We start from the raw sequence: 27,084 nt of genomic DNA, 5'->3' as shown, positions 1-27,084 counted from the left end.
GTATTAGCAGAGGAAATGTAACGGGGCATCATACGAACGAGTAAATCAGGCACATTCACTTCAACACGTAGGCTTAGATTTTGCTGGTCCATATTATATGACAGATCGAAAGGGCCGGGGTAATAAAATTACCAAATGTTACATTTGCGTTTTCATTTGCTTTATAACGAAAGCAGTTCATTTGGAACTTCTTTCTGACTTGACAACGGACTGCTTTATAGCTAGTTTGAAACGATTTATTTCACGTCACTAATTCCTACTAATATTTATTCCGATAATGGAACCACATTTAAGGGAGCTAGAAATGTACTTTATAGACTTAACTATATGTTACATTCGAATGAAGCATCAATTCTAAATTTTTCTTCAACATTCAATATTTCATGGAAATTCGCTTCTCCTTATACTCCCAATTTCAGTGGTCTCTGGGAAGCCGCTGTAAAGCAAATGAAATTACATCTCAAGCGAACTCTTAATGACACACATTTAATTTATAAAGAGTTCATAACACTTTTATATCAAATAGAAGCCATTCTCAATTCTCGACCCCTGTACACCATTTCAAATGATTCTAATGATCTTCAACCTCTCACCCCATCCCATTTCCTGATACACCTTAATATATGTGCCCTTCCTGAACTTGATATCCAAAATATTTCCTCAAATCGCCTCACAAGATACGAACATATACAGCAATTGTATCAACGATTTTGGAAGAGATTTTCAACAGAATACATCAGCCAGCTACATCAAAGTTACAAATGGCACGGGACAACGTCACAACTCGCAGAACGGTCACTTGTTTTAATCAGAGATTCAAAGCTCACACCAGGTAAATAGAGTTTGGGAAGAATCATAAAGCTTTTCCCAGGCAGAGACAATATCACAATGGTGGTTGAAGTGAAAACAACGAAAGGTCATATCACTAGGGCCGCAAGATATTTATATCCACTTCCAAGCCTAGAAAATGAATCCTCAATTTGAAGACTCTTCAAATGGCGGGGGCTATGTTAGGAAATTACCGGTGACGAAAGAAAAAGCCGAGGAGCCGGCAGCGTTGCAGATCTGCGCACATTTGATTAAAAAACAGCTGTTTAGTGCATATTGTTAGTCAGTCGAAAATTCATGTAGATGCGATTAATAAACCCACATAAAATTACATACAGTCCATTCATTTTAATGAAGTTTCCACCACTCGGATCTCATTAATCATTTTTTTATGAGTTTCTATGCGTTATTTTTTGAAGGGTAGTAAAAGTTTTCACTTGAATTTCCTACATAGCATACCTAAAGTGTATATCGAAGGAACTTTTATATTTACTGAACTGAAATTTTCAATTCCCCATTTTTATATTATCAACAGAACATTTTCACAACATTATTATCAGAACATTATGAACGAAATCAAATAATTGAAAATATATGAACAGCACACTCACCTCTAGTAGATCCTTAATTTCTTGAGAAATATGCAAAATCGATATGAAAATCAGGAGTTCTTTGTATATAATACATCGCATGACACTGAAAAGAAAAGGAAGTTGAAACTCTGCTTTTAACCGTTATAATTTGTATAATAATTAAAGTATTAATATCAGAATGAATTCATATGAAATGTTCACTGTCCTGCCTATCATAAGATGAATCGTTTTTTGAAAATCTTTTGTTTTCCTCGCCGAGGGGGAATTAATTTATTTTTGGGACACCCTGTATCGTGATCTGATTTTGACGATCCATCCTGATCCATCCGATATATATATTCAGTTGATTTTAGGGCGTACTCTATATACGTACCGTTTGGACCCTATCCATATAAAAATATTCGATGAGAATACATTTTGATTATGACAAATGGTTGAAAGAACAAGTTTCAGATTTTCATTGAAGACTCAAACCTCAAATATCGATATAATAGCTAATTAAATATGAGATTGTGACCCTCGGTAGATTTTTCGCCTTCGTATTTTCAATATAAAAGTACTTTTAAATTGAAGTAAATAATTGAAAACACAATTGAGCAAAACCTACTGAGGTTCAAAATCTCAACAAACAACGAATAGTTTTCAGCTGGCCGCCAGAAAAAAGTTCCGATTTCTGCCAGTGCTGTAGTAGTTTAACGCTGACGCTAGTATCTAGGAACAATGTCAAGGAGTTTTAGCACGGAAGTCGAACTTCTTCTTTATGTTGGTACTGGAGAAGTCATAGATTATAGAACATATATATACATATATATATATATATACATATATATATATATATATATATATATATATATATATATATATATATATATATATATATATATATATATATATATATATATATGTATATATAAACAACTGAGAACTGCCTTGATAAAACTTACCCGGCACTCTCAATGGCCTAACCCTAGAATGGTCAAGAAAAAAAATATATATATATATATATATATATATATATATATATATATATATATATATATATTTTTTAAATTCACACAGTTGTGTGAATATATATATATATATATATATATATATATATATATATATATATATTTATATATTTATATATATATATATAAGTAGGGGTGATTTGGGTATCTAGGCAATTTGAAATGATCAACAATCTATCGTCTGTTCATCTATATTTCGAACCAAGGTGCGGTTCTTCTTCAGGATGCTAAAATCACACAAATTACAAAATCAAGAGTTGGAAAGCTGCAAAAACAACTCATGCTTACATCCGACAAGACAGTATTATCAATGCTAATAAGTATAGCAACAAAGGTCTTCTGCTCATAAAAATTACAATAAACCAAAAAGAAAGGAAAGAAACGCTATCACAATGAATCTGTCAAAATTATAGGTTAACATTCACAGACAAGGGAACACAGAGAAAACAACAATGCAGGAAGTGACATAAAGTCATGTTTGTCTAGATGGCCTACGATCTAAGGATAATAAATAACTATATATAACACTTAAATTTTTTAAGTCAATCTTCTTATTAATATTATTTTCATTTTTGTTTATGAAACACATTTCAAATTTTGGTACTAGACTCAAGATAACCTCAACTTCGGTGGGAATTTGTGTAATAGTGAGATTGCAAAGCCATTCATCTCTGATTTGGATGGACTAGATTTTGTGTTTCTTTGGTGCAAGAAACCTTTTTTCAAGAAGCTTCTTGTTGTTGGAAAACACTCTCTTGTATGATCGGTTCCTTCTGTCGTTATTGGCAACATCTGTCGTTCTGCAATGGAGCAAGAAGTTCCTTCTACATGCTAACTTTGCTAATTTGGTGTTCAAATGAGCCCATAGTCTCATCTGTTCAGACGTATTCCTACCATACGTTAAATCTACGTCATCAAAGAAACCCATTTCTGTATAATGCAGTAAGAGAATTACCCCTACTTACTTTATTCGGCAAATAATTCTCTTACTGTATATATATATATATATATATATATATATATATATATATATATATATATATATATATATATATATATATATATATATATATATATATATATATATATATATCTATATATATGTATATATATTTATATATATATATATATATATATATATATATATATATATATATATATATATATATACATATATATAGATATATATATATATATATATATACATATATATAGATATATATATATATATATATATATATATATATATATATATATATATATATATATATACATCATCCGCCAGGTGCTTTACTCCTATTGAAGGTGACGACAGGATTTTTACCTTGGTGCTCCCACCCGGTTGATCCTATATAACCACGAAAGTGTGAAGGGAAAAAAAAAAAAAAAAAAAAAAAAAAAAAATATATATATATACAGGGTGAGTCTTTGACTTGTACATATATTTTAACCGAAGGTTCTTGAGGTCAAAAGAAACACTTTTTTCATTTACCATTTTTTCCGATTCGGCCCTGTTAAAAAGATATAGCCATTTTAAATTTTCAAAATGAGCTAATTCACCCCTGAAAACCGGAACACTGAAGTTTTCTCAAGCATAAGATATACCTCTTGAACCTTGGAAATAAGCTACTAAATTAGAAAAACCATCATAAACTCACGTTTAACATTCCATTTGTTGAACAAAGTAGTGTTTATAATCAAATAAATGAGTTATTCCAATTTCGTTGACGCTAAAGATTAAATATTCTTCTCTTGATTTCTATTTCATTTTCGATAATTATAACGAATTGAGCTCGCTACCACCCATATTAGCTCTGATACTCATATCCATTCATTCATTATATTTCATTTATATGATATCGTTGTTTATTTTTCGTGCAAGAATTAACCTTAAAATCTCAAATAAATAATATTCATCTATGAAAGATCTAACACAGACTATAGTAATCTGTGGTTTTAAGTTTGAATTTCAAATTTCGAGTGATGCCAAATATAAACACAGCAGTTCGGTTCGAATAATCTATGTTCTAAGTTCTAACCTAAAATTTTCATTTACAGTTTACACTGTTATTGTTATAAGATATTTATTATGAAATGAAGCATTTGATTTGTTCCAACTATCTCATAAAAATATTGAAATGCATCAATATTTTTGAAACCATCAGTATGAAAATATGGAAATATGTAAAATATTCTGGCTCTGTAATCAATGGAAAATGTTAGACTCCACTTGTAATCAAATTTGTTGTTAATGTGTACCTACATTATAGCCAACTTTACTACTTAATTCATCTTGATTTTGGCATTGAAAATAAATTAGAAGTATTCAATGTAAATATCCACAATAGAATATTTGGTTTCTTTCAACTCACCTAATTTGTTTTCACATTAAAACAATTATGGCCCTCTTGGAAGTATGTCAATCATAAGCTCTTAGGATGAATTTATGGAATAGCAAAAGAATAAAAGTATTCAATCTCAATCACATGAAAATTTGTCTAGTATGTACCTAGTCCTAGTGATATGTTTCGATGTGAGTTTGAATGAGCCGAAGAAGAATACAGTATTGTTCGATAGCAGCAGTCTTTAGTGGGATATTGATTGTTGTCATTATAATGGGACTATTTTGTGAAAACTTTTTTAAACATGGGTTTTATGAATAATCTGGACTTTTCAAAAAGAATGTTGATTTTAGTGAAGTATCTTCTTATTATCAGAGCTGTGCCAAAGCCCAGTGATTTTTAATCAAATCGAGGAGTTGAGGTGAGCTTATTCAAATAACTTCATTTTCAAACTAAGTTGGCTAGTACTTCAATTCTTAAATCTGAGACATGACTTCATAGTAAATATTCATTTCTGTGGTTTTTTTTCCACAATAGAACAGAGTTGCATTCAGCCAAAGTACCCAATTTTTTGAATTTCACAGATAATTTTTTTTTTTTAAGATCAAGTTATTCGAAAACGGCGCTTTGTACGAGAAAATATGAAGAATACTTTTATTTTTCAAATTAGCCAAATATTCTTCAATGAACGTTCAAATTACTATTAAGAGTTGGTTTCTTCGAATTTCTGGTATTTTTATGGTATGTTATGTTCATAACAAAGAAACAGAAGAATGTGTATGGAATCTGGTGTTCGGAGAAGATGTATCACATCAAAAAAAAGCTATATTTCAAAAATCATTTCCTTCGATACAACCATTTACGAGATATAGCCGAAAATCACATTTTTTTAACGATTTTCAACAGCCTGTATCTTTTTAACCGGGCCGAATCGGAAAAAATGGTAAAGGAAAAAAGTGTTTCTTTTGACCTCAGGAATCTTGGGTTAAAATATATGTACAAGTCAAAGACTCACCCTGTATATATATATATATATATATATATATATATATATATATATATATAAATATATATATATATATATCTCTATATATATGTATATATATATATATATATATACAGGGTGAGTCTTTGACTTGTACATATATTTCAACCGAAGATTCCTGAGGTCAAAAGAAACACTTTTTTCCTTTACAGTTTTTTCGATTCGGCCCGGTTACAAAGATACAGGGTGTTGAAAATCGATAAAAAAATGTGATTTTCAGCTATATCTCGTAAATGGTTCTATTGAAGAAAATGATTTTTGGAATATAGCTTTTCCTTGATGGGATACATCTTCTCCGAACACAAGATTCCCTACACATCTTTCAGTTTCTTCATTATGAACATTACATCACATAAAAATACCAGAAATTCGAAGAACCCAACTCTTAAAAGTAATTTGAACGTTTATTGAACAATATTTGGCTAATTTGAAAAATAAAAGTATTCTTCATATTTTCTCCTACAAAGCGCAGTTTTCGAGTAACTTGATCTTAAAAAAAAAAAATTATCTGTGAAATTCGAAAAATTGGGTACTTTGGCTAAATGCAACTCTGTTCTGTTGTGGAAAAAATCCACAGAAATGAATATTTACTATGATGTCATGTCTCAGATTTTAGAATTGAAGTACTAGCCAACTTAGTTTGAAAATGAAGTTATTTGAATGAGCTCACCTCAACTCTTCTATTTGATTACAAATTACTGAGCTTTGACACAGCTCTTATAATAAGAAGATACTTCATTAAAATCAACATTCTATTTTGAAAAGTCCAGATTTCCCATAAAGCCCATGTTTAAAAAAGTTTTCACAAAATAGTCCCATTATAATGACAACAGTCAATATCCCACTGAAGACTGCTGCTATCGAACAATACTGTATTCTTCGAGGGTCATTCAAACTCACACCGAAACATACCACTAAGTGCATACTCGACAAATTTTCATGTGATTGAGATTAAATACTTTTATTCTTTTGCTATTCCATAAATTCATCCTAGAGCATATGATTGACATACTTCCAAGAGTGCCATAATTGTTTTAATATGAAAACAAATAGGTGAGTTGAAAGAAACAGGATATTCAACTGTGGATATTTATATTGAATACTTCTCATTTATTTTCAATGGCAAAATCGAGATGAATGGAGTAGTAGAGTTGACTATAATGTAGGTACATATTATAGAACAAATTTGATTACAAGTGGAGTCTAACATTTTCCATTGATTACAGAGCCGTAAAACTTCATTTCCATATTTTCACACTGATGGCTCCAAAAATATTGAAGCAGATCATTATTTTTATTTTTTGAGATAGTTGGAGCAAATCAAATGCTTCATTTCATGAAGGAATTACTTTCTATCAGAATGCACACTTATTTATTTTGTATCCACACAATTATTTTGGAAATTGTTTTTAAATTTCTCGAAAATATGTATGGAACTTCAATATTCTGTTGGGATCCTTCAAATCTTCGCTGATTTTCATTTCATGTAACATAATATCAAATATCATAAGAACAACAACAGTGTAATCTCACTGTAAATAAATATTTTAGGTTAGAACATAGATTATTCGAACTGCTGTGTTTAAATTTGCAACACTCGAAATTTGAGGTTCAAACTTAAAACCACAGACTACTAGCACAGATTACTAGTTAGTCTTTGTTAGAACTCAGATGAATATTATTTATTTGAGAATATGAGGTTAAATTGTACGAAATGAAATAAACAACGATATATTATAAATGCGATATAATAAATGAATGGATATAAATTATGAATATCAGAGCTAAGCTAATATGGGTGGTAGCGAGCTCAATTCGTTGTGATTATCGAAAATGAAATAGAAAATCAACAGAAAAACATTTAATCTTTATCGTCAATGAAATTGGGATAACTCATTTATTATATTATAAATATACTACTTTTTTCAACAAATGGAATATTCAAAGTGAGTTTATAATGGTTTTTCTGATTTAGTAGCTTATTTCCAAGGTTCAAATTGAATATCTTATACTTGCGAAAACTTCAGTGTTCCGGTTACCAGGGGTGAATTAGCTCATTATGAAAATTTAAAATGGCTATATCTTTTTAACAGGGCCGAATCGGAAAAAATGGTAAATGAAAAAAGTGTTTCTTTTGACCTCAAGAATCTTCGGTTAAAATATATGTACAAGTCAAAGACTCACCCTGTATATATTCATATATATATATATATATATATACAGTAAGATAAATTATTTGCCGAATAAAGTAAGGAGGTGTGGTTGGGTAACTAGGCAATTTAAAAAAGATCAACAGTCTATCGTCTATTCATCTATATTTCGAACCAATATGCGGTTCTTCTTCAGGATGCTAAAATCACACAAATTACAAAGTTAGAGTTGGAAAGTTGCAAAAACAACAATTCATGCTTACATCCGACAAGACAGAATTATTCACGATGATAAGTAAAGCTATAAAAGGTCTTCTACTCATAAAAATCAATAAAAATCACAATCAATCTAGAAATCTCAGAAACGTTGCCGTAATGCATTTGTCAAATTTATAGGTTAACATTCATAGACAGGGGAACACAGAGAAAACAACAATTCACGAAGTGACATAAAGTCATGTTTATCTAGATGGCCTACGATCTAAGGATAATAAATAACTATATACAACACTTAAATTCTTCAAGTCAGTCTTCTTATTTATATTATTTTCATTTTCATTTATAAAACACATTTCAAAGAAACTTCTTTTATTATAGTTAGAATTGATACATAATATTTCAACTTCATCAAACTTAAAATTATGGTATAGAGAGGACGAATGGCTAGCTTATGCACATCTATCAGGTCGTAATCTGGCGTCACTCTTATGTATTGAGATACGTCTTTTTAAACATTGTGACGTCTATCCAACATACACAGACTCACATTTCTCACATGGAATGCGATGAACCACGTCAGATCTAGACATGGTGTGGATCTTATCTTTAGTTTGGCTGAAAAGAACGCCTACTACTAAAGGATTGTACTTCGCAATTTTTATGTTCTCAATTTCTTTTAAAATTTTGGTCAATTTACCTGTTAATGGTGGAATGAGGGGCAGGCATGCATATTTGTCATGTGTGGCAGGGTCGACTAATGTCGATGTTCTTATCTGTGGGACTTCGTCGATTTGGTTAGAAGTTAGAGAAAGCAGACATCTGTTCAAAAACATCCTGGGGTAACCATTGTTCTCAAAGATCTTAAGCAACTTTTCTTCACTGTTATGAAGAAAGTCTGGATGGCAGATTTTCTTAATTCTACGAAACATACCTTTAATTAAGTTAGTTTTCATAGCCCAAGAATGGTTGGAACTATAATGTATATAACGACCTGAAGAGGTCGGTTTTTGGTACCAATCCAATTTTACAATGTTACCTGCACATCTGATAGCTTTGGTGTCAAGGAATTGGACACCATTTTCAGTTTCTTCTTCTGCAGTAAACTTAATGTGTGGGTCGTAGTTATTGAAAACGGCCAAAGTCGTAGCAGTCCTGTCTTCGGGAATAGCAAGGAGAAGGTCATCAACGTATTGATAGGTAATCGGCACCTGGAAGGGCAGTAGAGGAATGCAATATTTCAAAAGCACTGACATGACTATATTAGCCAAAATGGGACTGATTTTACTCCCCATTGCACAACCAAAGATTTGTAAAATGAAGGAGCCCTTGAAAACAAAATAGCTGGACTCAAATAAAAACTTTATGATTATTAGAAAAAGTGATATATCTATGGTTGTGACCTGACTTACTCTGGACCATTCCTGCTGGATAATTTGTATAACTAGCTCTAGTGAAATATTCGTGAATAAACTGACAGCATCTAAGGAAATGAGTTTATACCCTTGGGGTAATATAAACTTATTAATTTTGGAAGCAAATTGGAAAGAGTGAGCTATGGTATCATCATGGAAATCTGAGAATGCTTCTGTGAGAATCTGTGTCATAAACTGACTGAGTTCAACTGACGCTGAGCCAATTGTGGAGACGATGGGCCTCAATGGGATGTCTGCTTTGTGTACTTTAGGAAGTCCATATTTTCTTGGTGGAATCGCTTTATAGGTGGTTAATTTTCTGGCCATGGAAGCATCAATAAAATCTTTGTCTTTCAGTTGTTTGACAATTTTGTTGTTTCTACATTGAAATTCATTTGTATGGTCTTTCCTCAATTGTTTGTAAACTGACGAGTCTTGTAAAAGCTGGTTCATTTTTTGTTCATATTGTTCTGTGGAAAGTACTACTGTGATGTTACCTTTGTCAGCAGGAGTGATAACCAAGTCACCATGTGTCTTGACAAATCTTCTAGCATTGGTCAAAAGGTAGTGTTCAAAGTTATGTGCCATCTGTGAATTGTGCACGAAGTTGGTTATAGCATTAGTGCATTTAGCTCACAAGATATTCTGCCTGGTGATAGGAGCCAAGTTGATTATGTTCTCTACATCCGCTACAATATTCTTGATTGGTATGTCTGTAACAGGAAGGGGAGCTACACCAAATTTTGGTCCTAGACTCAAGATAACCTTAACTTCTGTGGGAATCTGTGTAGTAGTGAGATTGCAAAGCCATTCATCTCTGATTTGGATGGACTGGATTTTTCGTTTCTTTAGTGCAAGGAACTTTTCTTCAAGAAGCTTCTTGTTGTTGGTAAATACTTTCTTGTATGATCGGTTCTGTGAAATGTAAAATCGTTCAAGGATTTTAGTTGGAACGAGTACCAACAATTCAGTTTTCAGGTATTCTATCTAAAGTGGAAGAAAAATTATTGATTTTCTTTATGGTGAAGGAAATCTCCATGTTAAAAATTCTGGTAGATATTTTTTTGTTGAAAAGACTAACCTTTCTGTTGTTTTCGGCATCATCTGATAAGAGGTTGGTCAAACATTTGATGTTCTGGACGATATGTCTGGGTAAAATACCGGTCGTTCTGCAATGGAGCAAGAAGTTCCTTCTACAAGCTAACTTCGCCAATTCGGTGTTCAAATGAGCCCATAGTCTCATCTGTTCAGACGCAGTTCTACCATACGGTAAATCTACGTCATCAAAGAAACCCATTTCTGTATAATTCAGTAAGAGAAATTATTTGCCGAATAAAGTAAGGAGGTGTGGTTGGGTATCTAGGCAATTTAAAAAAGATCAACAGTCTATCGTCTATTCATCTATATTTCGAACCAATATGCGGTTCTTTTTCAGGATTCTAAAATCACACAAATTACAAAGTTAGAGTTGGAAAGTTGCAAAAACAACAATTCATGCTTACATCTGACAAGACAGAATTATTCAAGATGATAAGTACAGCTATAAAAGGTCTTCTTCTCATAAAAATCAATAAAAATCACAATCTTGTCGGATTTCTTTTTGGTTTATTGTAATTTTTATAATTTTTATGATCAGAAGACCTTTGTTGCTATACTTATTAGCATTGATAATACTGTCTTGTCGGATGTAAGCATGAGTTGTTTTTTCAGCTTTCCAACTCTTGATTTTGTAATTTTGTAATTTTAGCATCCTGAAGAAGAACCGCACCTTGGTTCGAAATATAGATGAACAGACGATAGATTGTTGATCATTTCAAATTGCCTAGATACCCAAATCACCCCTACTTACTTTATTCGGCAAATAATTCTCTTACTGCATTATACAGAAATGGGTTTCTTTGATGACGTAGATTTAACGTATGGTAGAACTACGTCTGAACAGATGAGACTATGGGCTCATTTGAACACCAAATTAGCAAAGTTAGCATGTAGAAGGAACTTCTTGCTCCATTGCAGAACGACAGATGTTGCCAATAACGACAGAATGAACCGATCATACAAGAGAGTGTTTTCCAACAACAAGAAGCTTCTTGAAAAAAGGTTTCTTGCACCAAAGAAACACAAAATCCAGTCCATCCAAATCAGAGATGAATGGCTTTGCAATCTCACTATTACACAAATTCCCACCGAAGTTGAGGTTATCTTTAGTCTAGTACCAAAATTTGAAATGTGTTTCATAAACAAAAATGAAAATAATATTAATAAGAAGATTGACTTAAAGAATTTAAGTGTTATATATAGTTATTTATTATCCTTAGATCGTAGGCCATCTAGACAAACATGACTTTATGTCACTTCCTGCATTGTTGTTTTCTCTGTGTTCCCTTGTCTGTGAATGTTAACCTATAATTTTGACAGATTCATTGTGATAGCGTTTCTTTCCTTTCTTTTTGGTTTATTGTAATTTTTATAATTTTTATGATCAGAAGACCTTTGTTGCTATACTTATTAGCATTGATAATACTGTCTTGTCGGATGTAAGCATGAGTTGCTTTTTCAGCTTTCCAACTCTTGATTTTGTAATTTTGTAATTTTAGCATCCTGAAGAAGAACCGCACCTTGGTTCGAAATATAGATGAACAGACGATAGATTGTTGATCATTTCAAATTGCCTAGATACCCAAATCACCCCTACTTACTTTATTCGGCAAATAATTCTCTTACTATATATATATATATATATATATATATATATATATATATATATATATATATATATATATATATATATATATATATATATATAGTAAGAGAATTATTTGCCGAATAAAGTAAGTAGGGGTGATTTGGGTATCTAGGCAATTTGAAATGATCAACAATCTATCGTCTGTTCATCTATATTTCGAACCAAGGTGCGGTTCTTCTTCAGGATGCTAAAATTACAAAATTACAAAATCAAGAGTTGGAAAGCTGAAAAAGCAACTCATGCTTACATCCGACAAGACAGTATTATCAATGCTAATAAGTATAGCAACAAAGGTCTTCTGCTCATAAAAATTATAAAAATTACAATAAACCAAAAAGAAAGGAAAGAAACGCTATCACAATGAATCTGTCAAAATTATAGGTTAACATTCACAGACAAGGGAACACAGAGAAAACAACAATGCAGGAAGTGACATAAAGTCATGTTTGTCTAGATGGCCTACGATCTAAGGATAATAAATAACTATATATAACACTTAAATTCTTTAAGTCAATCTTCTTATTAATATTATTTTCATTTTTGTTTATGAAACACATTTCAAATTTTGGTACTAGACTAAAGATAACCTCAACTTCGGTGGGAATTTGTGTAATAGTGAGATTGCAAAGCCATTCATCTCTGATTTGGATGGACTGGATTTTGTGTTTCTTTGGTGCAAGAAACCTTTTTTCAAGAAGCTTCTTGTTGTTGGAAAACACTCTCTTGTATGATCGGTTCATTCTGTCGTTATTGGCAACATCTGTCGTTCTGCAATGGAGCAAGAAGTTCCTTCTACATGCTAACTTTGCTAATTTGGTGTTCAAATGAGCCCATAGTCTCATCTGTTCAGACGTAGTTCTACCATACGTTAAATCTACGTCATCAAAGAAACCCATTTCTGTATAATGCAGTAAGAGAATTATTTGCCGAATAAAGTAAGTAGGGGTGATTTGGGTATCTAGGCAATTTGAAATGATCAACAATCTATCGTCTGTTCATCTATATTTCGAACCAAGGTGCGGTTCTTCTTCAGGATGCTAAAATTACAAAATCAAGAGTTGGAAAGCTGAAAAAACAACTCATGCTTACATCCGACAAGACAGTATTATCAATGCTAATAAGTATAGCAACAAAGGTCTTCTGATCATAAAAATTATAAAAATTACAATAAACCAAAAAGAAATCCGACAAGATTGTGATTTTTATTGATTTTTATGAGAAGAAGACCTTTTATAGCTGTACTTATCATCTTGAATAATTCTGTCTTGTCAGATGTAAGCATGAATTGTTGTTTTTGCAACTTTCCAACTCTAACTTTGTAATTTGTGTGATTTTAGAATCCTGAAAAAGAACCGCATATTGGTTCGAAATATAGATGAATAGACGATAGACTGTTGATCTTTTTTAAATTGCCTAGATACCCAACCACACCTCCTTACTTTATTCGGCAAATAATTTCTCTTACTGAATTATACAGAAATGGGTTTCTTTGATGACGTAGATTTACCGTATGGTAGAACTGCGTCTGAACAGATGAGACTATGGGCTCATTTGAACACCGAATTGGCGAAGTTAGCTTGTAGAAGGAACTTCTTGCTCCATTGCAGAACGACCGGTATTTTACCCAGACATATCGTCCAGAACATCAAATGTTTGACCAACCTCTTATCAGATGATGCCGAAAACAACAGAAAGGTTAGTCTTTTCAACAAAAAAATATCTACCAGAATTTTTAACATGGAGATTTCCTTCACCATAAAGAAAATCAATAATTTTTCTTCCACTTTAGATAGAATACCTGAAAACTGAATTGTTGGTACTCGTTCCAACTAAAATCCTTGAACGATTTTACATTTCACAGAACCGATCATACAAGAAAGTATTTACCAACAACAAGAAGCTTCTTGAAGAAAAGTTCCTTGCACTAAAGAAACGAAAAATCCAGTCCATCCAAATCAGAGATGAATGGCTTTGCAATCTCACTACTACACATATTCCCACAGAAGTTAAGGTTATCTTGAGTCTAGGACCAAAATTTGGTGTAGCTCCCCTTCCTGTTACAGACATACCAATCAAGAATATTGTAGCGGATGTAGAGAACATAATCAACTTGGCTCCTATCACCAGGCAGAATATCTTGTGAGCTAAATGCACTAATGCTATAACCAACTTCGTGCACAATTCACAGATGGCACATAACTTTGAACACTACCTTTTGACCAATGCTAGAAGATTTGTCAAGACACATGGTGACTTGGTTATCACTCCTGCTGACAAAGGTAACATCACAGTAGTACTTTCCACAGAACAATATGAACAAAAAATGAACCAGCTTTTACAAGACTCGTCAGTTTACAAACAATTGAGGAAAGACCATACAAATGAATTTCAATGTAGAAACAACAAAATTGTCAAACAACTGAAAGACAAAGATTTTATTGATGCTTCCATGGCCAGAAAATTAACCACCTATAAAGCTATACTTATTAGCATTGATAATACTGTCTTGTCGGATGTAAGCATGAGTTGCTTTTTCAGCTTTCCAACTCTTGATTTTGTAATTTTGTAATTTTAGCATCCTGAAGAAGAACCGCACCTTGGTTCGAAATATAGATGAACAGACGATAGATTGTTGATCATTTCAAATTGCCTAGATACCCAAATCACCCCTACTTACTTTATTCGGCAAATAATTCTCTTACTATATATATATATATATATATATATATATATATATATATATATATATATATATATATATATATATATATATATATATATATATATATATATATATATATATATATATATATATATATATGGGCAATTCAAAAAAGATCAACAGTCTATCGTCTATTCATCTATATTTCGAACCAATATGCGGTTCTTCTTCAGGATGCTAAAATCACACAAATTACAAAGTTAGAGTTGGAAAGTTGCAAAAACAACAATTCATGCTTACATCTGAGAAGACAGAATTATTAAAGATGATAAGTACAGCTATAAAAGGTCTTCTACTCATAAAAATCAATCAAAATCACAATCAATCTAGAAATCTCAGAAACGTTGCCGTAATGCATTCGTCAAATTTATAGGTTAACATTCATAGACAGGGGAATACAGAGAAAACAACAATTCACGAAGTGACATAAAGTCATGTTTATCTAGATGGCCTACGATCTAAGGATAATAAATACTATATACAACACTTAAATTCTTCAAGTCAGTCTTCTTATTTATATTATTTTCATTTTCATTTATAAAAAACATTTCGAGGAAACTTCTTTTATTATAGTTAGAATTGGTACATAATATTTCAACATCAAATTTAAAATAATGGTCTAGAGAGGACGAATGGCTAGCTAATGCACATCTATCAGGTCGTAATCTGGCGTCACTCTTATGTATTGAGATGCGGTCTTTTTAAACATTGTGATGTCTGTCCAACATACACAGGCTCACAGTTCTCACATGGAATGCGATAAACCACGTCAGATCTAGACATGGTGTGGATCTTATCTTTAGTTTGGCTGAAAAGAACGCCTACTACTAAAGGATTGTACTTCGCAATTTTTATGTTCTCAATTTCTTTTGAAATTTTGGTCAATTTACCTGTTAATGGTGGAATGAGGGGCAGGCTTGCATATTTGTCATGTGTGGCAGGGTCGACTGATGTCGATGTTCTTATCTGTGGGACTTCGTCGATTTGGTTAGAAGATAGAGAATGCAGACATCTGTTCAAAAACATCCTGGGGTAACCATTGTTCTACGAAACATACCTTTAATTAAGTTTGTTTTCATAGCCCAAGAATGGTTGGAACTATAATGTATATAACGACCTGAAGAGGTCGGTTTTTGGTACCAATCCAATTTTACAATGTTACCTGCACATCTGATAGCTTTGGTGTCAAGGAATGGGACACCATTTTCAGTTTCTTCTTCTGCAGTAAACTTAATGTGTGGGTCGTAGTTATTGAAAACTGCCAAAGTCGTAGCAGTCCTGTCTTCGGGAATAGCAAGGAGAAGGTCATCAACGTATTGATAGGTAATCGGCACCTGGAAGGGCAGTAGAGGAATGCAATATTTCAAAAGCACTGACATGACTATTTTAGCGAAAATGGGACTGATTTTACTCCCCATTGCACAACCAAAGATTTGTGAAATGAAGGAACCCTCGAGAACAAAATAGCTGGACTCAAATAAAAACTTTATGATTATTAGAAAAAGTGATATATCTATGGTTGTGACCTGACTTACTCTGGACCATTCCTGCTGGATAATTTGTATAACTAGCTCTAGTTACTTCGTGAATTGTTGTTTTCTCTGTATTCCCCTGTCTATGAATGTTAACCTATAAATTTGACGAATGCATTACGGCAACGTTTCTGAGATTTCTAGATTGATTGTGATTTTGATTGATTTTTATGAGTAGAAGACCTTTTATAGCTGTACTTATCATCTTTAATAATTCTGTCTTCTCAGATGTAAGCATGAATTGTTGTTTTTGCAACTTTCCAACTCTAACTTTGTAATTTGTGTGATTTTAGCATCCTGAAGAAGAACCGCATATTGGTTCGAAATATAGATGAATAGACGATAGACTGTTGATCTTTTTTGAATTGCCCATATATATATACTACAATTTCAACAATATACTACAATTTCAACAATTAAAATTAAAATTACATATACAAAAGGAACTATCACAAATCTTTAAAAACAGTCACTTACAGAATTTGAGGTTGTCTCCTTAAGAGTCCGTTCACGCGGCGCAAATTCCGGCGTTTTCTTCACTAATTCGGTCTTGATTTTCTCAGGAACGGTAAACGCTATCGAGATGATTCAAAACAATATTGGAAGGTCTTTATCCCTTGTATGTTCGTTAGGTAATAATTTCACTTTAAGTTGCAAATTAATTGTTTTATTGAAGTAGAAAGTACGATTTTCAATACCAATTTTGAATAATTTATTGTCGCTTCAGTTGACCTAAATTCGAAAATCTAATACAAAATGGTCATAGCCTATTTCTTCTTCTTTCCAATGATACCAATTAGAAATATATTACATCATAGTTACTCAAAATTCTATGTGACGTTGTAAATCTGTTTCAAGTGCCAGAGTTGTGAACTAAAAATCGTTGCTCCTCCCTGAGGGGCGTGGCTTGTAGCTATCAGGACCGTCTTTTAGGAAATATATTCTTGAAAACCTGAATTATTTGTCACGAACAAAAAAAATATTTTGTCGCTTATACCTGCATGTTTCTATTGCAGCATTGATTATCTTAAGAGCCATACGACCGATTTTCATGTTACTTTCTCGAATGAAAAAATGGATTCCTCATGGAAGGATTTGGATTGGTTCCAATAGTCAATTATTTACTTCGGACCGAAGGTTTCGTAAGTTTGGGAAAGAGTAAATGTCTGTTATTATGAAGGAAAGCGATTCGGATGTAATGATGGCTGGCAAATTACCTTGTTTTTACCATATTTCATATAATACAAAATTTGGGAAGTTCAGAAGCTCTCTTAGATTCGGTATTGTGCTTGAGGATAATACTTCGGAAGTTAACAAGAAGTGATTTCGTGTAAATTTATTTGAGTTATTTCACGATTTTATTGCCACATCAGATAAACATCAGTTGTAAATAAAGGTTACTCGGTACTCTTTTGTGTACCATATTATTTCATTGCTGGACAATTTGACAGTTTCCAGGTAGGTTCAGCATTGCATAGGTACCTGAAAGAAGGCAATTTCGGAGTAAAGATTCAAAATGGTCTATTTTTGTACCGATACATATATTTCTACTTACTCAATGATTCTATGTAGAAATGAAGAATATTAACTATACCTGACATTAAAATAACGCATTTTCGAACTGAAATTTCTAGAATGGTATTTTCAATTTGGGGTTGAGGTACCTATTACTAGAAGTTTTCATATCTATTTGGCCTGTGCAGTTCTTCTTATAATTTTTGTTACGATAGCTCAGAAAATTTAGAAAAATAAGGAAAAAGAATTTGAGAAAAAGAATACACAAAAGATACGTTGGAAGCACTCGACCTACCTTTGTTGGAATGAACGCCAGAGTTGGAGATGGTACTTCCCAGTATCTATTGTCTTGAGAAAACTTGCAGAAAATAGCGAAAATGTCCAAAAATTTCGTGGTTCCGATTGAATCAATTCACGGCGTAGCGCACTTTTTGGAACGAGAATTCGAACTGATCTCTCGCCCATATGTCACCTAATGCAGTCCGAGATTTCCCAACGTATTTTACTACAACTAAATGAAATGAACAAAATGAACGGAATAAATGTGAACATTAATTAAAGAAATCGACGCATTGATTCAACGATTGTTTCGAAACAAAATAAATAATTATATAACCGAATTTAGAATAAAATTAGAACAAAATAAACAATGAGTGTTGCATTAACATAACCGCACACCTAAAATATACATATTTTAAAGAAAGAGAGAAAAAAAAAGAAAATTGAAACTGAAATTTAGCAATGACTATTGCTGTGGCAATGGACACAACTTTACAATAGGTAGTTGCATCACACTTTGGCTTGTGCGAATGGTAGCTACACGAGCTATTCCATCTGAACCCAGATGTAATTTCTCGATTCTTGCCAATCGCCAGCGCAAAGGAGAAATAGGTCCATCATTGATGAGGACAAGCATTCCTGGTTTTAGGGTGGAATCTGAATGTTTATCCCACTTTTGACGTTGTTGTAACGTATGTAGATATTCGGTGTGCCAACGTTTCCAAAAATCAGCATGAAGCCGCGAGAGCAATTGCCATCGAGACAACCTATTGATTTGTAAATGGGACAAATCATCATCTGGTAGCGCAGTCAAGGGTGCAAGAGTCAAAAAATGACCCGGTGTCAAGGCGGATAGGTCATTTGGATCACTGCTCAATGGGCAGAGGGGTCGTGAATTCAGAACCGCTTCAATTTGTGTCAGAACCGTATACAGTTCTTCATAAGTCAATTTCTGCTCACCTATCACTCTCATTAAATGTGTTTTCACTGATTTTATGCCAGCTTCCCAGAGACCGCCGAAGTGAGGTGCAGATGGAGGATTGAAACTCCAATCAATATTTTCAGCCTCGGTAGCATTGCGGAACAAAGTACGTAAAAGAGTGTAGGCACCACGGAAATTGGTACCACCGTCACTAAATATTCGATTACACCGACCTCTACGTGCTCTAAAGCGTCGTAATGCTGCTAAGAACGCTTCTGAAGAAAGGTCAGAAACCAACTCTAAGTGTATTGCCTTAACCGCGAAACAAATGAAAAGGCAAACGTATGCTTTTGTGTATTTAGTACCTCTTGACCTTGTCATAGTGATGAGGAAAGGACCACCGAAATCAACACCAACACATTGAAATGGCTTTACCTGGTGTAAACGGCTAGAAGGCAAGTTTCCCATAAACGGCTGAACTGGCTTAGGATTCGAACGGAAACAAGAAGTATCCAAAATTGCTGACAAATAAGGTATTGCAATGCTTGGTGACCTGGATGTAGGTGTTTAAAGTGGAAATGACGAATTATGAGGTCCGTCAGAGGATGTTGGCAAGGAAGTAAGGCAGGGTGTTTGCTCTCAAAAGAGAGCCCTGAAAGAGAAATTCTACCGCCCACCCTGAGAACATCATCTGAGTCAAGAAAAGGATTCAGTTTTCTGAGGGGCTTAGATAAAAGTTTACCTTTTCGAAGCTGATCGATTTCCACGGCAAATATATCTGCTTGAACTTGTTTCACCAGAAAAAGTAAGGCCTGTGTTAGCTCCGGAAAAGTCAACTTGCCTTGGCAAGGCGATGAAGAATTTCGAGTATTGAAGCAGAACCTTAAGACATATGCTAAAATCCGTTGAATTTTCGGGAGAGATGAGAACTTTGTTATTAGGTCATCAGTCAAGGATGCCTGAACTGATGTTATCAGGACAATTTTCCGTTCTTCTTCCGAACAGAGAGGAGAATCTTCCGAATCAACAAATGAAGTGCTCAGAATTTGGTTCGATCTCAACCAAGCTGGTCCCGACCACCACTTACTGCAATTTATCAATTTTAGCGGAGTTAAACCGCGAGAGCCAAAGTCAGCAGGGTTATCCTCTGATTTAACATGAAACCAGTTTTCAGGGGGAACAAGATTTTGAATTTTTGTGGTTCGATTGCTCACAAAAGATTTCCACTTATGAGGGGACGATTTTATCCAAGATAGAGCAACGGTTGAATCTGACCAGGCGAATAGGTCAGAAAATATACCTGATGGATAGGTTGAGACTACAAAGGAAATAAGTTTCGCTAATAATAGAGCAGCACATAACTCCAGACGAGGAAGAGATATGCGCTTAATGGGAGCAACTTTGGATTTTGCACAAATAAGAAAAGTTTCAATTTGTCCCGATGAATAAAAGAAACGAAAGTAGACGACTGCTGCATAACCTTTTTCACTGCTATCACCGAATCCATGTAATTCACATCTGGTATATGATTCTGGAAAAATGCAACGAGGAATACGTAGATTTTGTAGATGAGAAAGTTCAAACTTACATTGATTCCAACAGTTTACGACGTCAGAAGTAGGGGTCTGGTCCCACTGTAAACCTTGAGTCCAAAGAACCTGTATGAGATGCTTCATGAAAAAAGTAAAAGGAGTTAAGAAGCCCAAGGGGTCGTAAGTTCGAGCAAGTTGTGATAATATGCTACGTTTCGTGCAAATGGAATCTATTTTAGATGTAACAAATGAAAAAGTATCGATATTCGGATTCCAGCAAAGTCCAAGAATCTTCATGAATTCCCCATCAGTGAATGAAAATGACTGCATCAGCTGATGTTCTATTGGAATTCCTTCGAGGATTTCCGGCTCATTACTGGCCCATTTTCGCAATTCGAAGCCCCCTTTGTTCAAAAGATAAATGAGCTCATTTCTGAGATCAATGGCATTCTGAACATTATCGGAACCTGACACGACATCATCAATGTATATATCCTCATCAAGGATCCTAGAAGCTAAAGGACAACTATCTTTTTCATCTATAGCCAAATGACGCAAGGTTCGAAGCGCTAGAAAAGGAGCCGAAGACAGCCCATACGTGACAGTGTTTAACTCATAACACTTTATGGATTCTGAGGGTGAAAATCTCCAGAGAATGCGGTGATATTTACGATGATTCGTGTGAATCAGAATTTGCCGATACATTTGTCGTATATCGGCCGTGAAGACAAACTTATGTGTACGAAATCGGAGAAGGATGGTGGCAATATCCTTTTGTAACTTTTGGCCTGTAAGAAGGCAATCATTCAAAGATGAATGACCAGCCACCTTTGCTGAGGCATCAAACACAACCCTTAGTTTGGTGGAAGTGCTATCGGGTTTGAGAACGCAATGATGTGGGATAAAATAGGAGAATTCATCAGAAGGCATTGAATCTACCAATGTCATATGATCAGATTCCAAATAATCTTTCATGAAATCACTATATTGTTTCCGCAGAGAGGAATCTTTATTGAGTCGTTTCTCCAGCAACAAGAAACGACGCAATGCCAATGAATAGGTGTCACCGAATGAAACGGGAATTGATTGTTTGAAGGGTAATGATACACTAAAACGACCTGTCTTACAATCTCGAGAGATATCTTTCTTGAAAATCTCTTCACAGAGAATTTCATCGGGAGAATGTGATTCTGATGCCAAAATTGGAAGTTCTTCGAGTTCCCAGAATGCCTTCAAAGTTGCGTTCAGAGATGAATCTAGAGTCACATGCAATGCATTTACTACCTTACAAGAAGAATGAGTTCTACCCATCAAGACCCAACCGAACACAGTTTCGAGTGCTGAAGGTTCTCCTACTCCACCTTCTTGACGACCATCAAGAAGTAAAGAGGGAAATATTTCAGCTCCCAGAAGTATGTCGACACTACCAGGTTTATTGAAATTTGGATCCGCCAAATTCAGTGAATCGTGGAATGAAAATTTTGTTGTGAAGTTTGGCAAGTCTGAACATATTCTTGGGATGACAACAGCATCGAAGGTAAAGATTGGGTGAATCCCTTCTCGGGGGCGGATTGTGCAAGTGGCAGTGGAAGTTGATGGTGATGATCTTTCTCCTATGCCTTTTATGCATAGAAATGATTTAGATAATGTTAACCCTAGTGAAGCAACACACTTTTTAGTAATTATATTAGTTTGGGAACCACTATCTAAAAGAACTCTGACAGTTTTATAATTCCCCCAGGCATCGAGAATTTCTACTTGAGCTGTAGCGAGAAGAACGTTGGAAGACGCAGTGGTAGTGAAACTCTGAGCTGAGTTACATGAATTGATATCAGAAGAAGAGGGATAGGTTTGTTTTTCATTTTCATCGGAATCGATATGGAGCAGAGAATGGTGTTTCCTAGAACAAGTGCGACAACTTGATTTAGAAGCACATTTCGAAATGTCATGCGCTGAATGCAAACAATTAATACACCAATTGTTACTTTGGGCAATTTTCAATCTTTCAGTTGGAGTTTTGGACAGAAATGAATAGCATTTGTAAATAGTATGCGGTGAATTGCAAAAATTACATTTTATTTTTGAAGAAATATTATTAGTTTGAGCCAGAAAAGTGGAGGTTGATTTACTCGAGGAAGGTTTTTGCTGTTTGGTTTGAGTTTGAGCAAGTGGACTGTATTTGGGTTTAATGGAGGTAGAGAGAGCTGCAGATTCTAAAGCGGTGCACTGATTCAGAAGGAAATTGTGTAAATTTCGGAACGATGGAATATCTGACGAGCATTCTTGTAATTCAAAACGTTTAATTGTAGCGTTATCTAGTTTCTGAATAATCATATGAAAAAGTACAAAATCCCATTGATCAACTGGCAAACCTGAGTTTTTCAAAGATGACAAATTCTCAGAGAATGTATCGAGTAGGTTCCTCAAACCTTCAACCGACTCATTTGTCAACTTTGATATGTTCGTGATATCTTGCCAATATGAATTCGCCAAAAGACGTTTATTTTGATAACGTTTAGTCAAGGTGTCGAAAGCAATATGGTAATTTTGTGCTGTTAATGGAAAACCTTTCAACAATGACAAAGCTTGGGATTTTAAGGAATTTAGAAGATATTGGAATTTTTCAATATCAGACAAATTAGCATTATTGTGAATCAAACTAGTGAATATGTCATGAAAGGTTGTCCAATCTTTATAATTTCCGCTGAATGATGGCAAAGAAATCTTCGGAAGTTTGACATTAGGTGTAACTTTCGAGGATTTGACCGAAACATCACCACTGATTGTGGGGAATAAATTATTATAAATGGTTTTTATAGTGAAATATGTATCATTGAATGCTGACTTTATCTGTTTTTCTGACACTAAATCAGGGTTTTCTAAAACTGAAATGATTGAAATAATTGAATTGTGAGTGTTATGAAATTTTTCATGAATATCCTCCAACTCTTCATATCGAAGTCGGAATCTAACATGACGACTTGTATCATCGACCGCTGCTGTCGCTAAAGGAAGAATTTCCTCAACATCGTCAATTTGTAATTGTCGAATAGCATAATTTTGTTTCAATTTATTAGCACTCATAATGAACAAGCTGAATGTAAATAAATAATTAAGAAGAAATCAAATTATACTGCAACACTCAATATGTGAATCGATTTATCGATAGTGAAAAAAATGAAAGTGAAATATTGAACTGAAATAATTTCGAAACAATTGTCGAAGCAACGGAAATTAAAGAAAATTTGGCTCGAATAGGACCAATGTTACGATAGCTCAGAAAATTTAGAAAAATAAGGAAAAAGAATTTGAGAAAAAGAATACACAAAAGATACGTTGGAAGCACTCGACCTACCTTTGTTGGAATGAACGCCAGAGTTGGAGATGGTACTTCCCAGTATCTATTGTCTTGAGAAAACTTGCAGAAAATAGCGAAAATGTCCAAAAATTTCGTGGTTCCGATTGAATCAATTCACGGCGTAGCGCACTTTTTGGAACGAGAATTCGAACTGATCTCTCGCCCATATGTCACCTAATGCAGTCCGAGATTTCCCAACGTATTTTTTACTACAACTAAATGAAATGAACAAAATGAACGGAATAAATGTGAACATTAATTAAAGAAATCGACGCATTGATTCAACGATTGTTTCGAAACAAAATAAATAATTATATAACCGAATTTAGAATAAAATTAGAACAAAATAAACAATGAGTGTTGCATTAACAATTTTGTTTATGTGTTCATCAAAATTCTCAATGAAACTTTTTTATTTCGGATTAGATATTTCAAAATTCATTCCATTTAATTCATAAGAGTTTTTAACAATTCAAAAAATGAGGATAATGGTATATCAAAGCGTATTTGGATTCTCAATTCGATATCAAGTAATTATGGAAAGTAGAGTCTTTTTCAAAACCTAAAAAACAGTTCGTGTTTCTCAACTCTGTTCTTATTATAAAGAAACCGTCTTTACAATTACAACCATAATCATAGGTGACCATTTGACAATCATTTCATTTCATCAAAATGTCGAATATGCGGCTGCATATTCCGACACGCACTAGTAGAACTCGAGAAAGAAACGAGATCATCCCAATGCGTTACAAATTCATTCAATCTGGGCTGAGGGGCTAATACGTTCTCTATATTTTTACTACGATAGTCAACGCCCACCCGATCTTGTCCCTTCACGTTGCGACCCCTCTGCTTCCCAAGCAGTGTGGTGTAAACAGACTCTTAATAAGTTAAAATTCATCAATTAACGCAAATTTTCAAGTAAATTAGTCTCAAATACTCTATCAGTTGGATTAATCTTTCTTTGTCAATTGGATGTGAAGTATAAAAAGTGTGTCTAACCTAACTTGATTATTTACTTTGGTACATATCACAGAATCGCGTCGCGTCAACTTTGGTTTACTTTTTCTTCTTATTTTTATTCGTCTAGTGGTCCATCATAGAATCGTTCCCGGTTTGGATATGTTAACAGGAACGTGTAAACATTGCTTAATCTTTGTACGTCGGTTTTTTTTTATTTATTGGATTTTCTTGATTTCTTATGTTGATCATTTCTTGTATCAGTCTTTTATTATATTTATCTTCCGTACATAATACTTCTGTATTTTCAAAATCAATTTTGTGATCCTTTTTCATTGAGTGTACAGCTAAAGCACATCGTGGGTTCATTGTCCGGATATCACTCTTATGTAACGTTAATCGACTCTTTAACCATTGAGATGTCTGTCCCACATAGGTGCCATCACATTCGGAACATTTAATTTTATACACTACATTAGATTTCAGTGGGTTTGGTGTTGTATCTTTCAATTTACTGTATAACATCTTGATAGTTTTCGTGTTGTATGTACTCATTTTTACTTTTTCATCTTTAAAACAATTCTTAATTTTGCTGGTTAGATTTCCTATGTTGGGAAGGCTGCCATATTTTATTACAGGATCATCTTGAACTATATTTTCAATTTGTTCAGGTTTTCGTCGAGGTTCTGTTATGGAGACTCTGTCAGTTTCATACATTAGTTTGTCGAGCATTTGTTTTGGATAGGAATTTTGCCGAAAGATCTCATGTAATTTCTTTATGTTCGCATCCACCATATCTGGATGGCAGATTTTTTGTATCCTGTTTTTCATTTCTTTGATACAATTTATTTTCATGTTTATCGGATGTTCTGATTTGAAATGTATGAATTTGTTTGAATTTGTTTCTTTTTGATACCAGTCCAGTTTAATTATGTTATTTATTCTGCAAACCTTTGTATCCAGGAATGGAACATAATTATTTTCATCTTCTCTTTCACTTGTACACCACGTACAAAGATTAAGCAATGTTTACACGTTCCTGTTAACATATCCAAACCGGGAACGATTCTATGATGGACCACTAGACGAATAAAATAAGAAGAAAAAGTAAACCAAAGTTGACGCGACGCGATTCTGTGATATGTACCAAAGTAAATAATCAAGTTAGGTTAGACAAACTTTTTATACTTCACATCCAATTGACAAAGAAAGATTAATCCAACTGATAGAGTATTTGAGACTAATTTACTTGAAAATTTGCGTTAATTGATGAATTTTAACTTATTAAGGAGACAACCTCAAATTCTGTAAGTGACTGTTTTTAAAGATTTGTGATAGTTCCTTTTGTATATGTAATTTTAATTTTAATTGTTGAAATTGTAGTAACCCTGAGGAAGGAACCAATCAGATCCGAAAGCTTGGTATGAATAAAGAGTAAAACCGAAATCCTTCTTATCAGTCGAATTCCCTTAATAGATTCACGATATTTATAGTACGACTGTTATCTGGAGACAATATATATATATATATATATATATTTTTTTTTTTTTTTTTTTTTTTTTTTTTTTTTTTTTTTTTTTTTTTTTTTAATATCACCATAAAGGGTAGGTAAACCCTGAACAGCCGGACAGTTTGTGCCAAGGCTGCTCAGAGGGATGTAAGGAACTTCCTCACCAGTCTAGTATTGGCGAGGATTACTTCTTTTTGAGCTGTGCTCACGAGCTCTTTTTCTAAACCTAGTCTTAGGGTGTTGTCAACTAGGTGTTTCTCCACTAGCCCATTGGTGGACATGACTAGTGGCAGTATGGTTGTTGATTTGAGGCCATAGATTGTCTTCATCTCAAATGCCAGGTCCTGATATTTCGTTAGTTTTTCCGTGAAAGCTTTAGCTATGTTGTCATCGGCCGGGATAGCAACGT

General features: G+C 33.7%; 5 protein-coding genes across 5 annotated transcripts in view; all 5 read right to left on the bottom strand.

The window, feature by feature from the left end:
* LOC123671129 overlaps positions 1-27,084 on the bottom strand; it is a 503,163-nt gene that overhangs the window by 331,697 nt on the left and 144,382 nt on the right. The window contains exon 2 of the mRNA XM_045604823.1: positions 1,440-1,524. Coding sequence (XP_045460779.1) covers positions 1,440-1,520 — 81 coding nt within the window. The 5' untranslated portion in view covers positions 1,521-1,524. The remainder of the gene's footprint in view (positions 1-1,439; positions 1,525-27,084) is intronic.
* LOC123682003 lies at positions 8,787-10,360 on the bottom strand. Its single transcript, XM_045620386.1, has 2 exons — positions 9,224-10,360; positions 8,787-9,105 (listed from the first exon to the last, which is right to left on the bottom strand). Exons 1-2 carry the CDS (start codon positions 10,185-10,187, stop codon positions 9,011-9,013), a joined length of 1,059 nt encoding a protein of 352 aa, XP_045476342.1. The 5' UTR covers positions 10,188-10,360; the 3' UTR covers positions 8,787-9,010.
* Positions 15,763-16,963, bottom strand: LOC123682066. The gene is made up of 3 exons (XM_045620464.1): positions 16,230-16,963; positions 15,958-16,111; positions 15,763-15,875 (listed from the first exon to the last, which is right to left on the bottom strand). The coding sequence occupies exons 1-3, from the start codon at positions 16,374-16,376 to the stop codon at positions 15,769-15,771; spliced, it is 408 nt and encodes a 135-aa protein (XP_045476420.1). The 5' UTR covers positions 16,377-16,963; the 3' UTR covers positions 15,763-15,768.
* LOC123671123 lies at positions 18,860-19,696 on the bottom strand. Its single transcript, XM_045604814.1, has one exon. The coding sequence runs from the start codon at positions 19,694-19,696 to the stop codon at positions 18,860-18,862; it is 837 nt and encodes a 278-aa protein (XP_045460770.1).
* On the bottom strand, positions 19,914-25,996 carry LOC123671114. Its single transcript, XM_045604805.1, has 4 exons — positions 25,549-25,996; positions 20,904-23,732; positions 20,058-20,210; positions 19,914-19,993 (listed from the first exon to the last, which is right to left on the bottom strand). Exons 1-4 carry the CDS (start codon positions 25,994-25,996, stop codon positions 19,914-19,916), a joined length of 3,510 nt encoding a protein of 1,169 aa, XP_045460761.1.

The sequence above is a fragment of the Harmonia axyridis genome, chromosome 1 (genome assembly GCF_914767665.1).
Source record: "Harmonia axyridis chromosome 1, icHarAxyr1.1, whole genome shotgun sequence".
Lineage (NCBI taxonomy): Eukaryota > Metazoa > Arthropoda > Insecta > Coleoptera > Coccinellidae > Harmonia > Harmonia axyridis.
The sequence above is the reverse complement of the archived record's forward strand: the minus strand, read 5'-3'. Positions and strand labels throughout refer to the sequence as shown.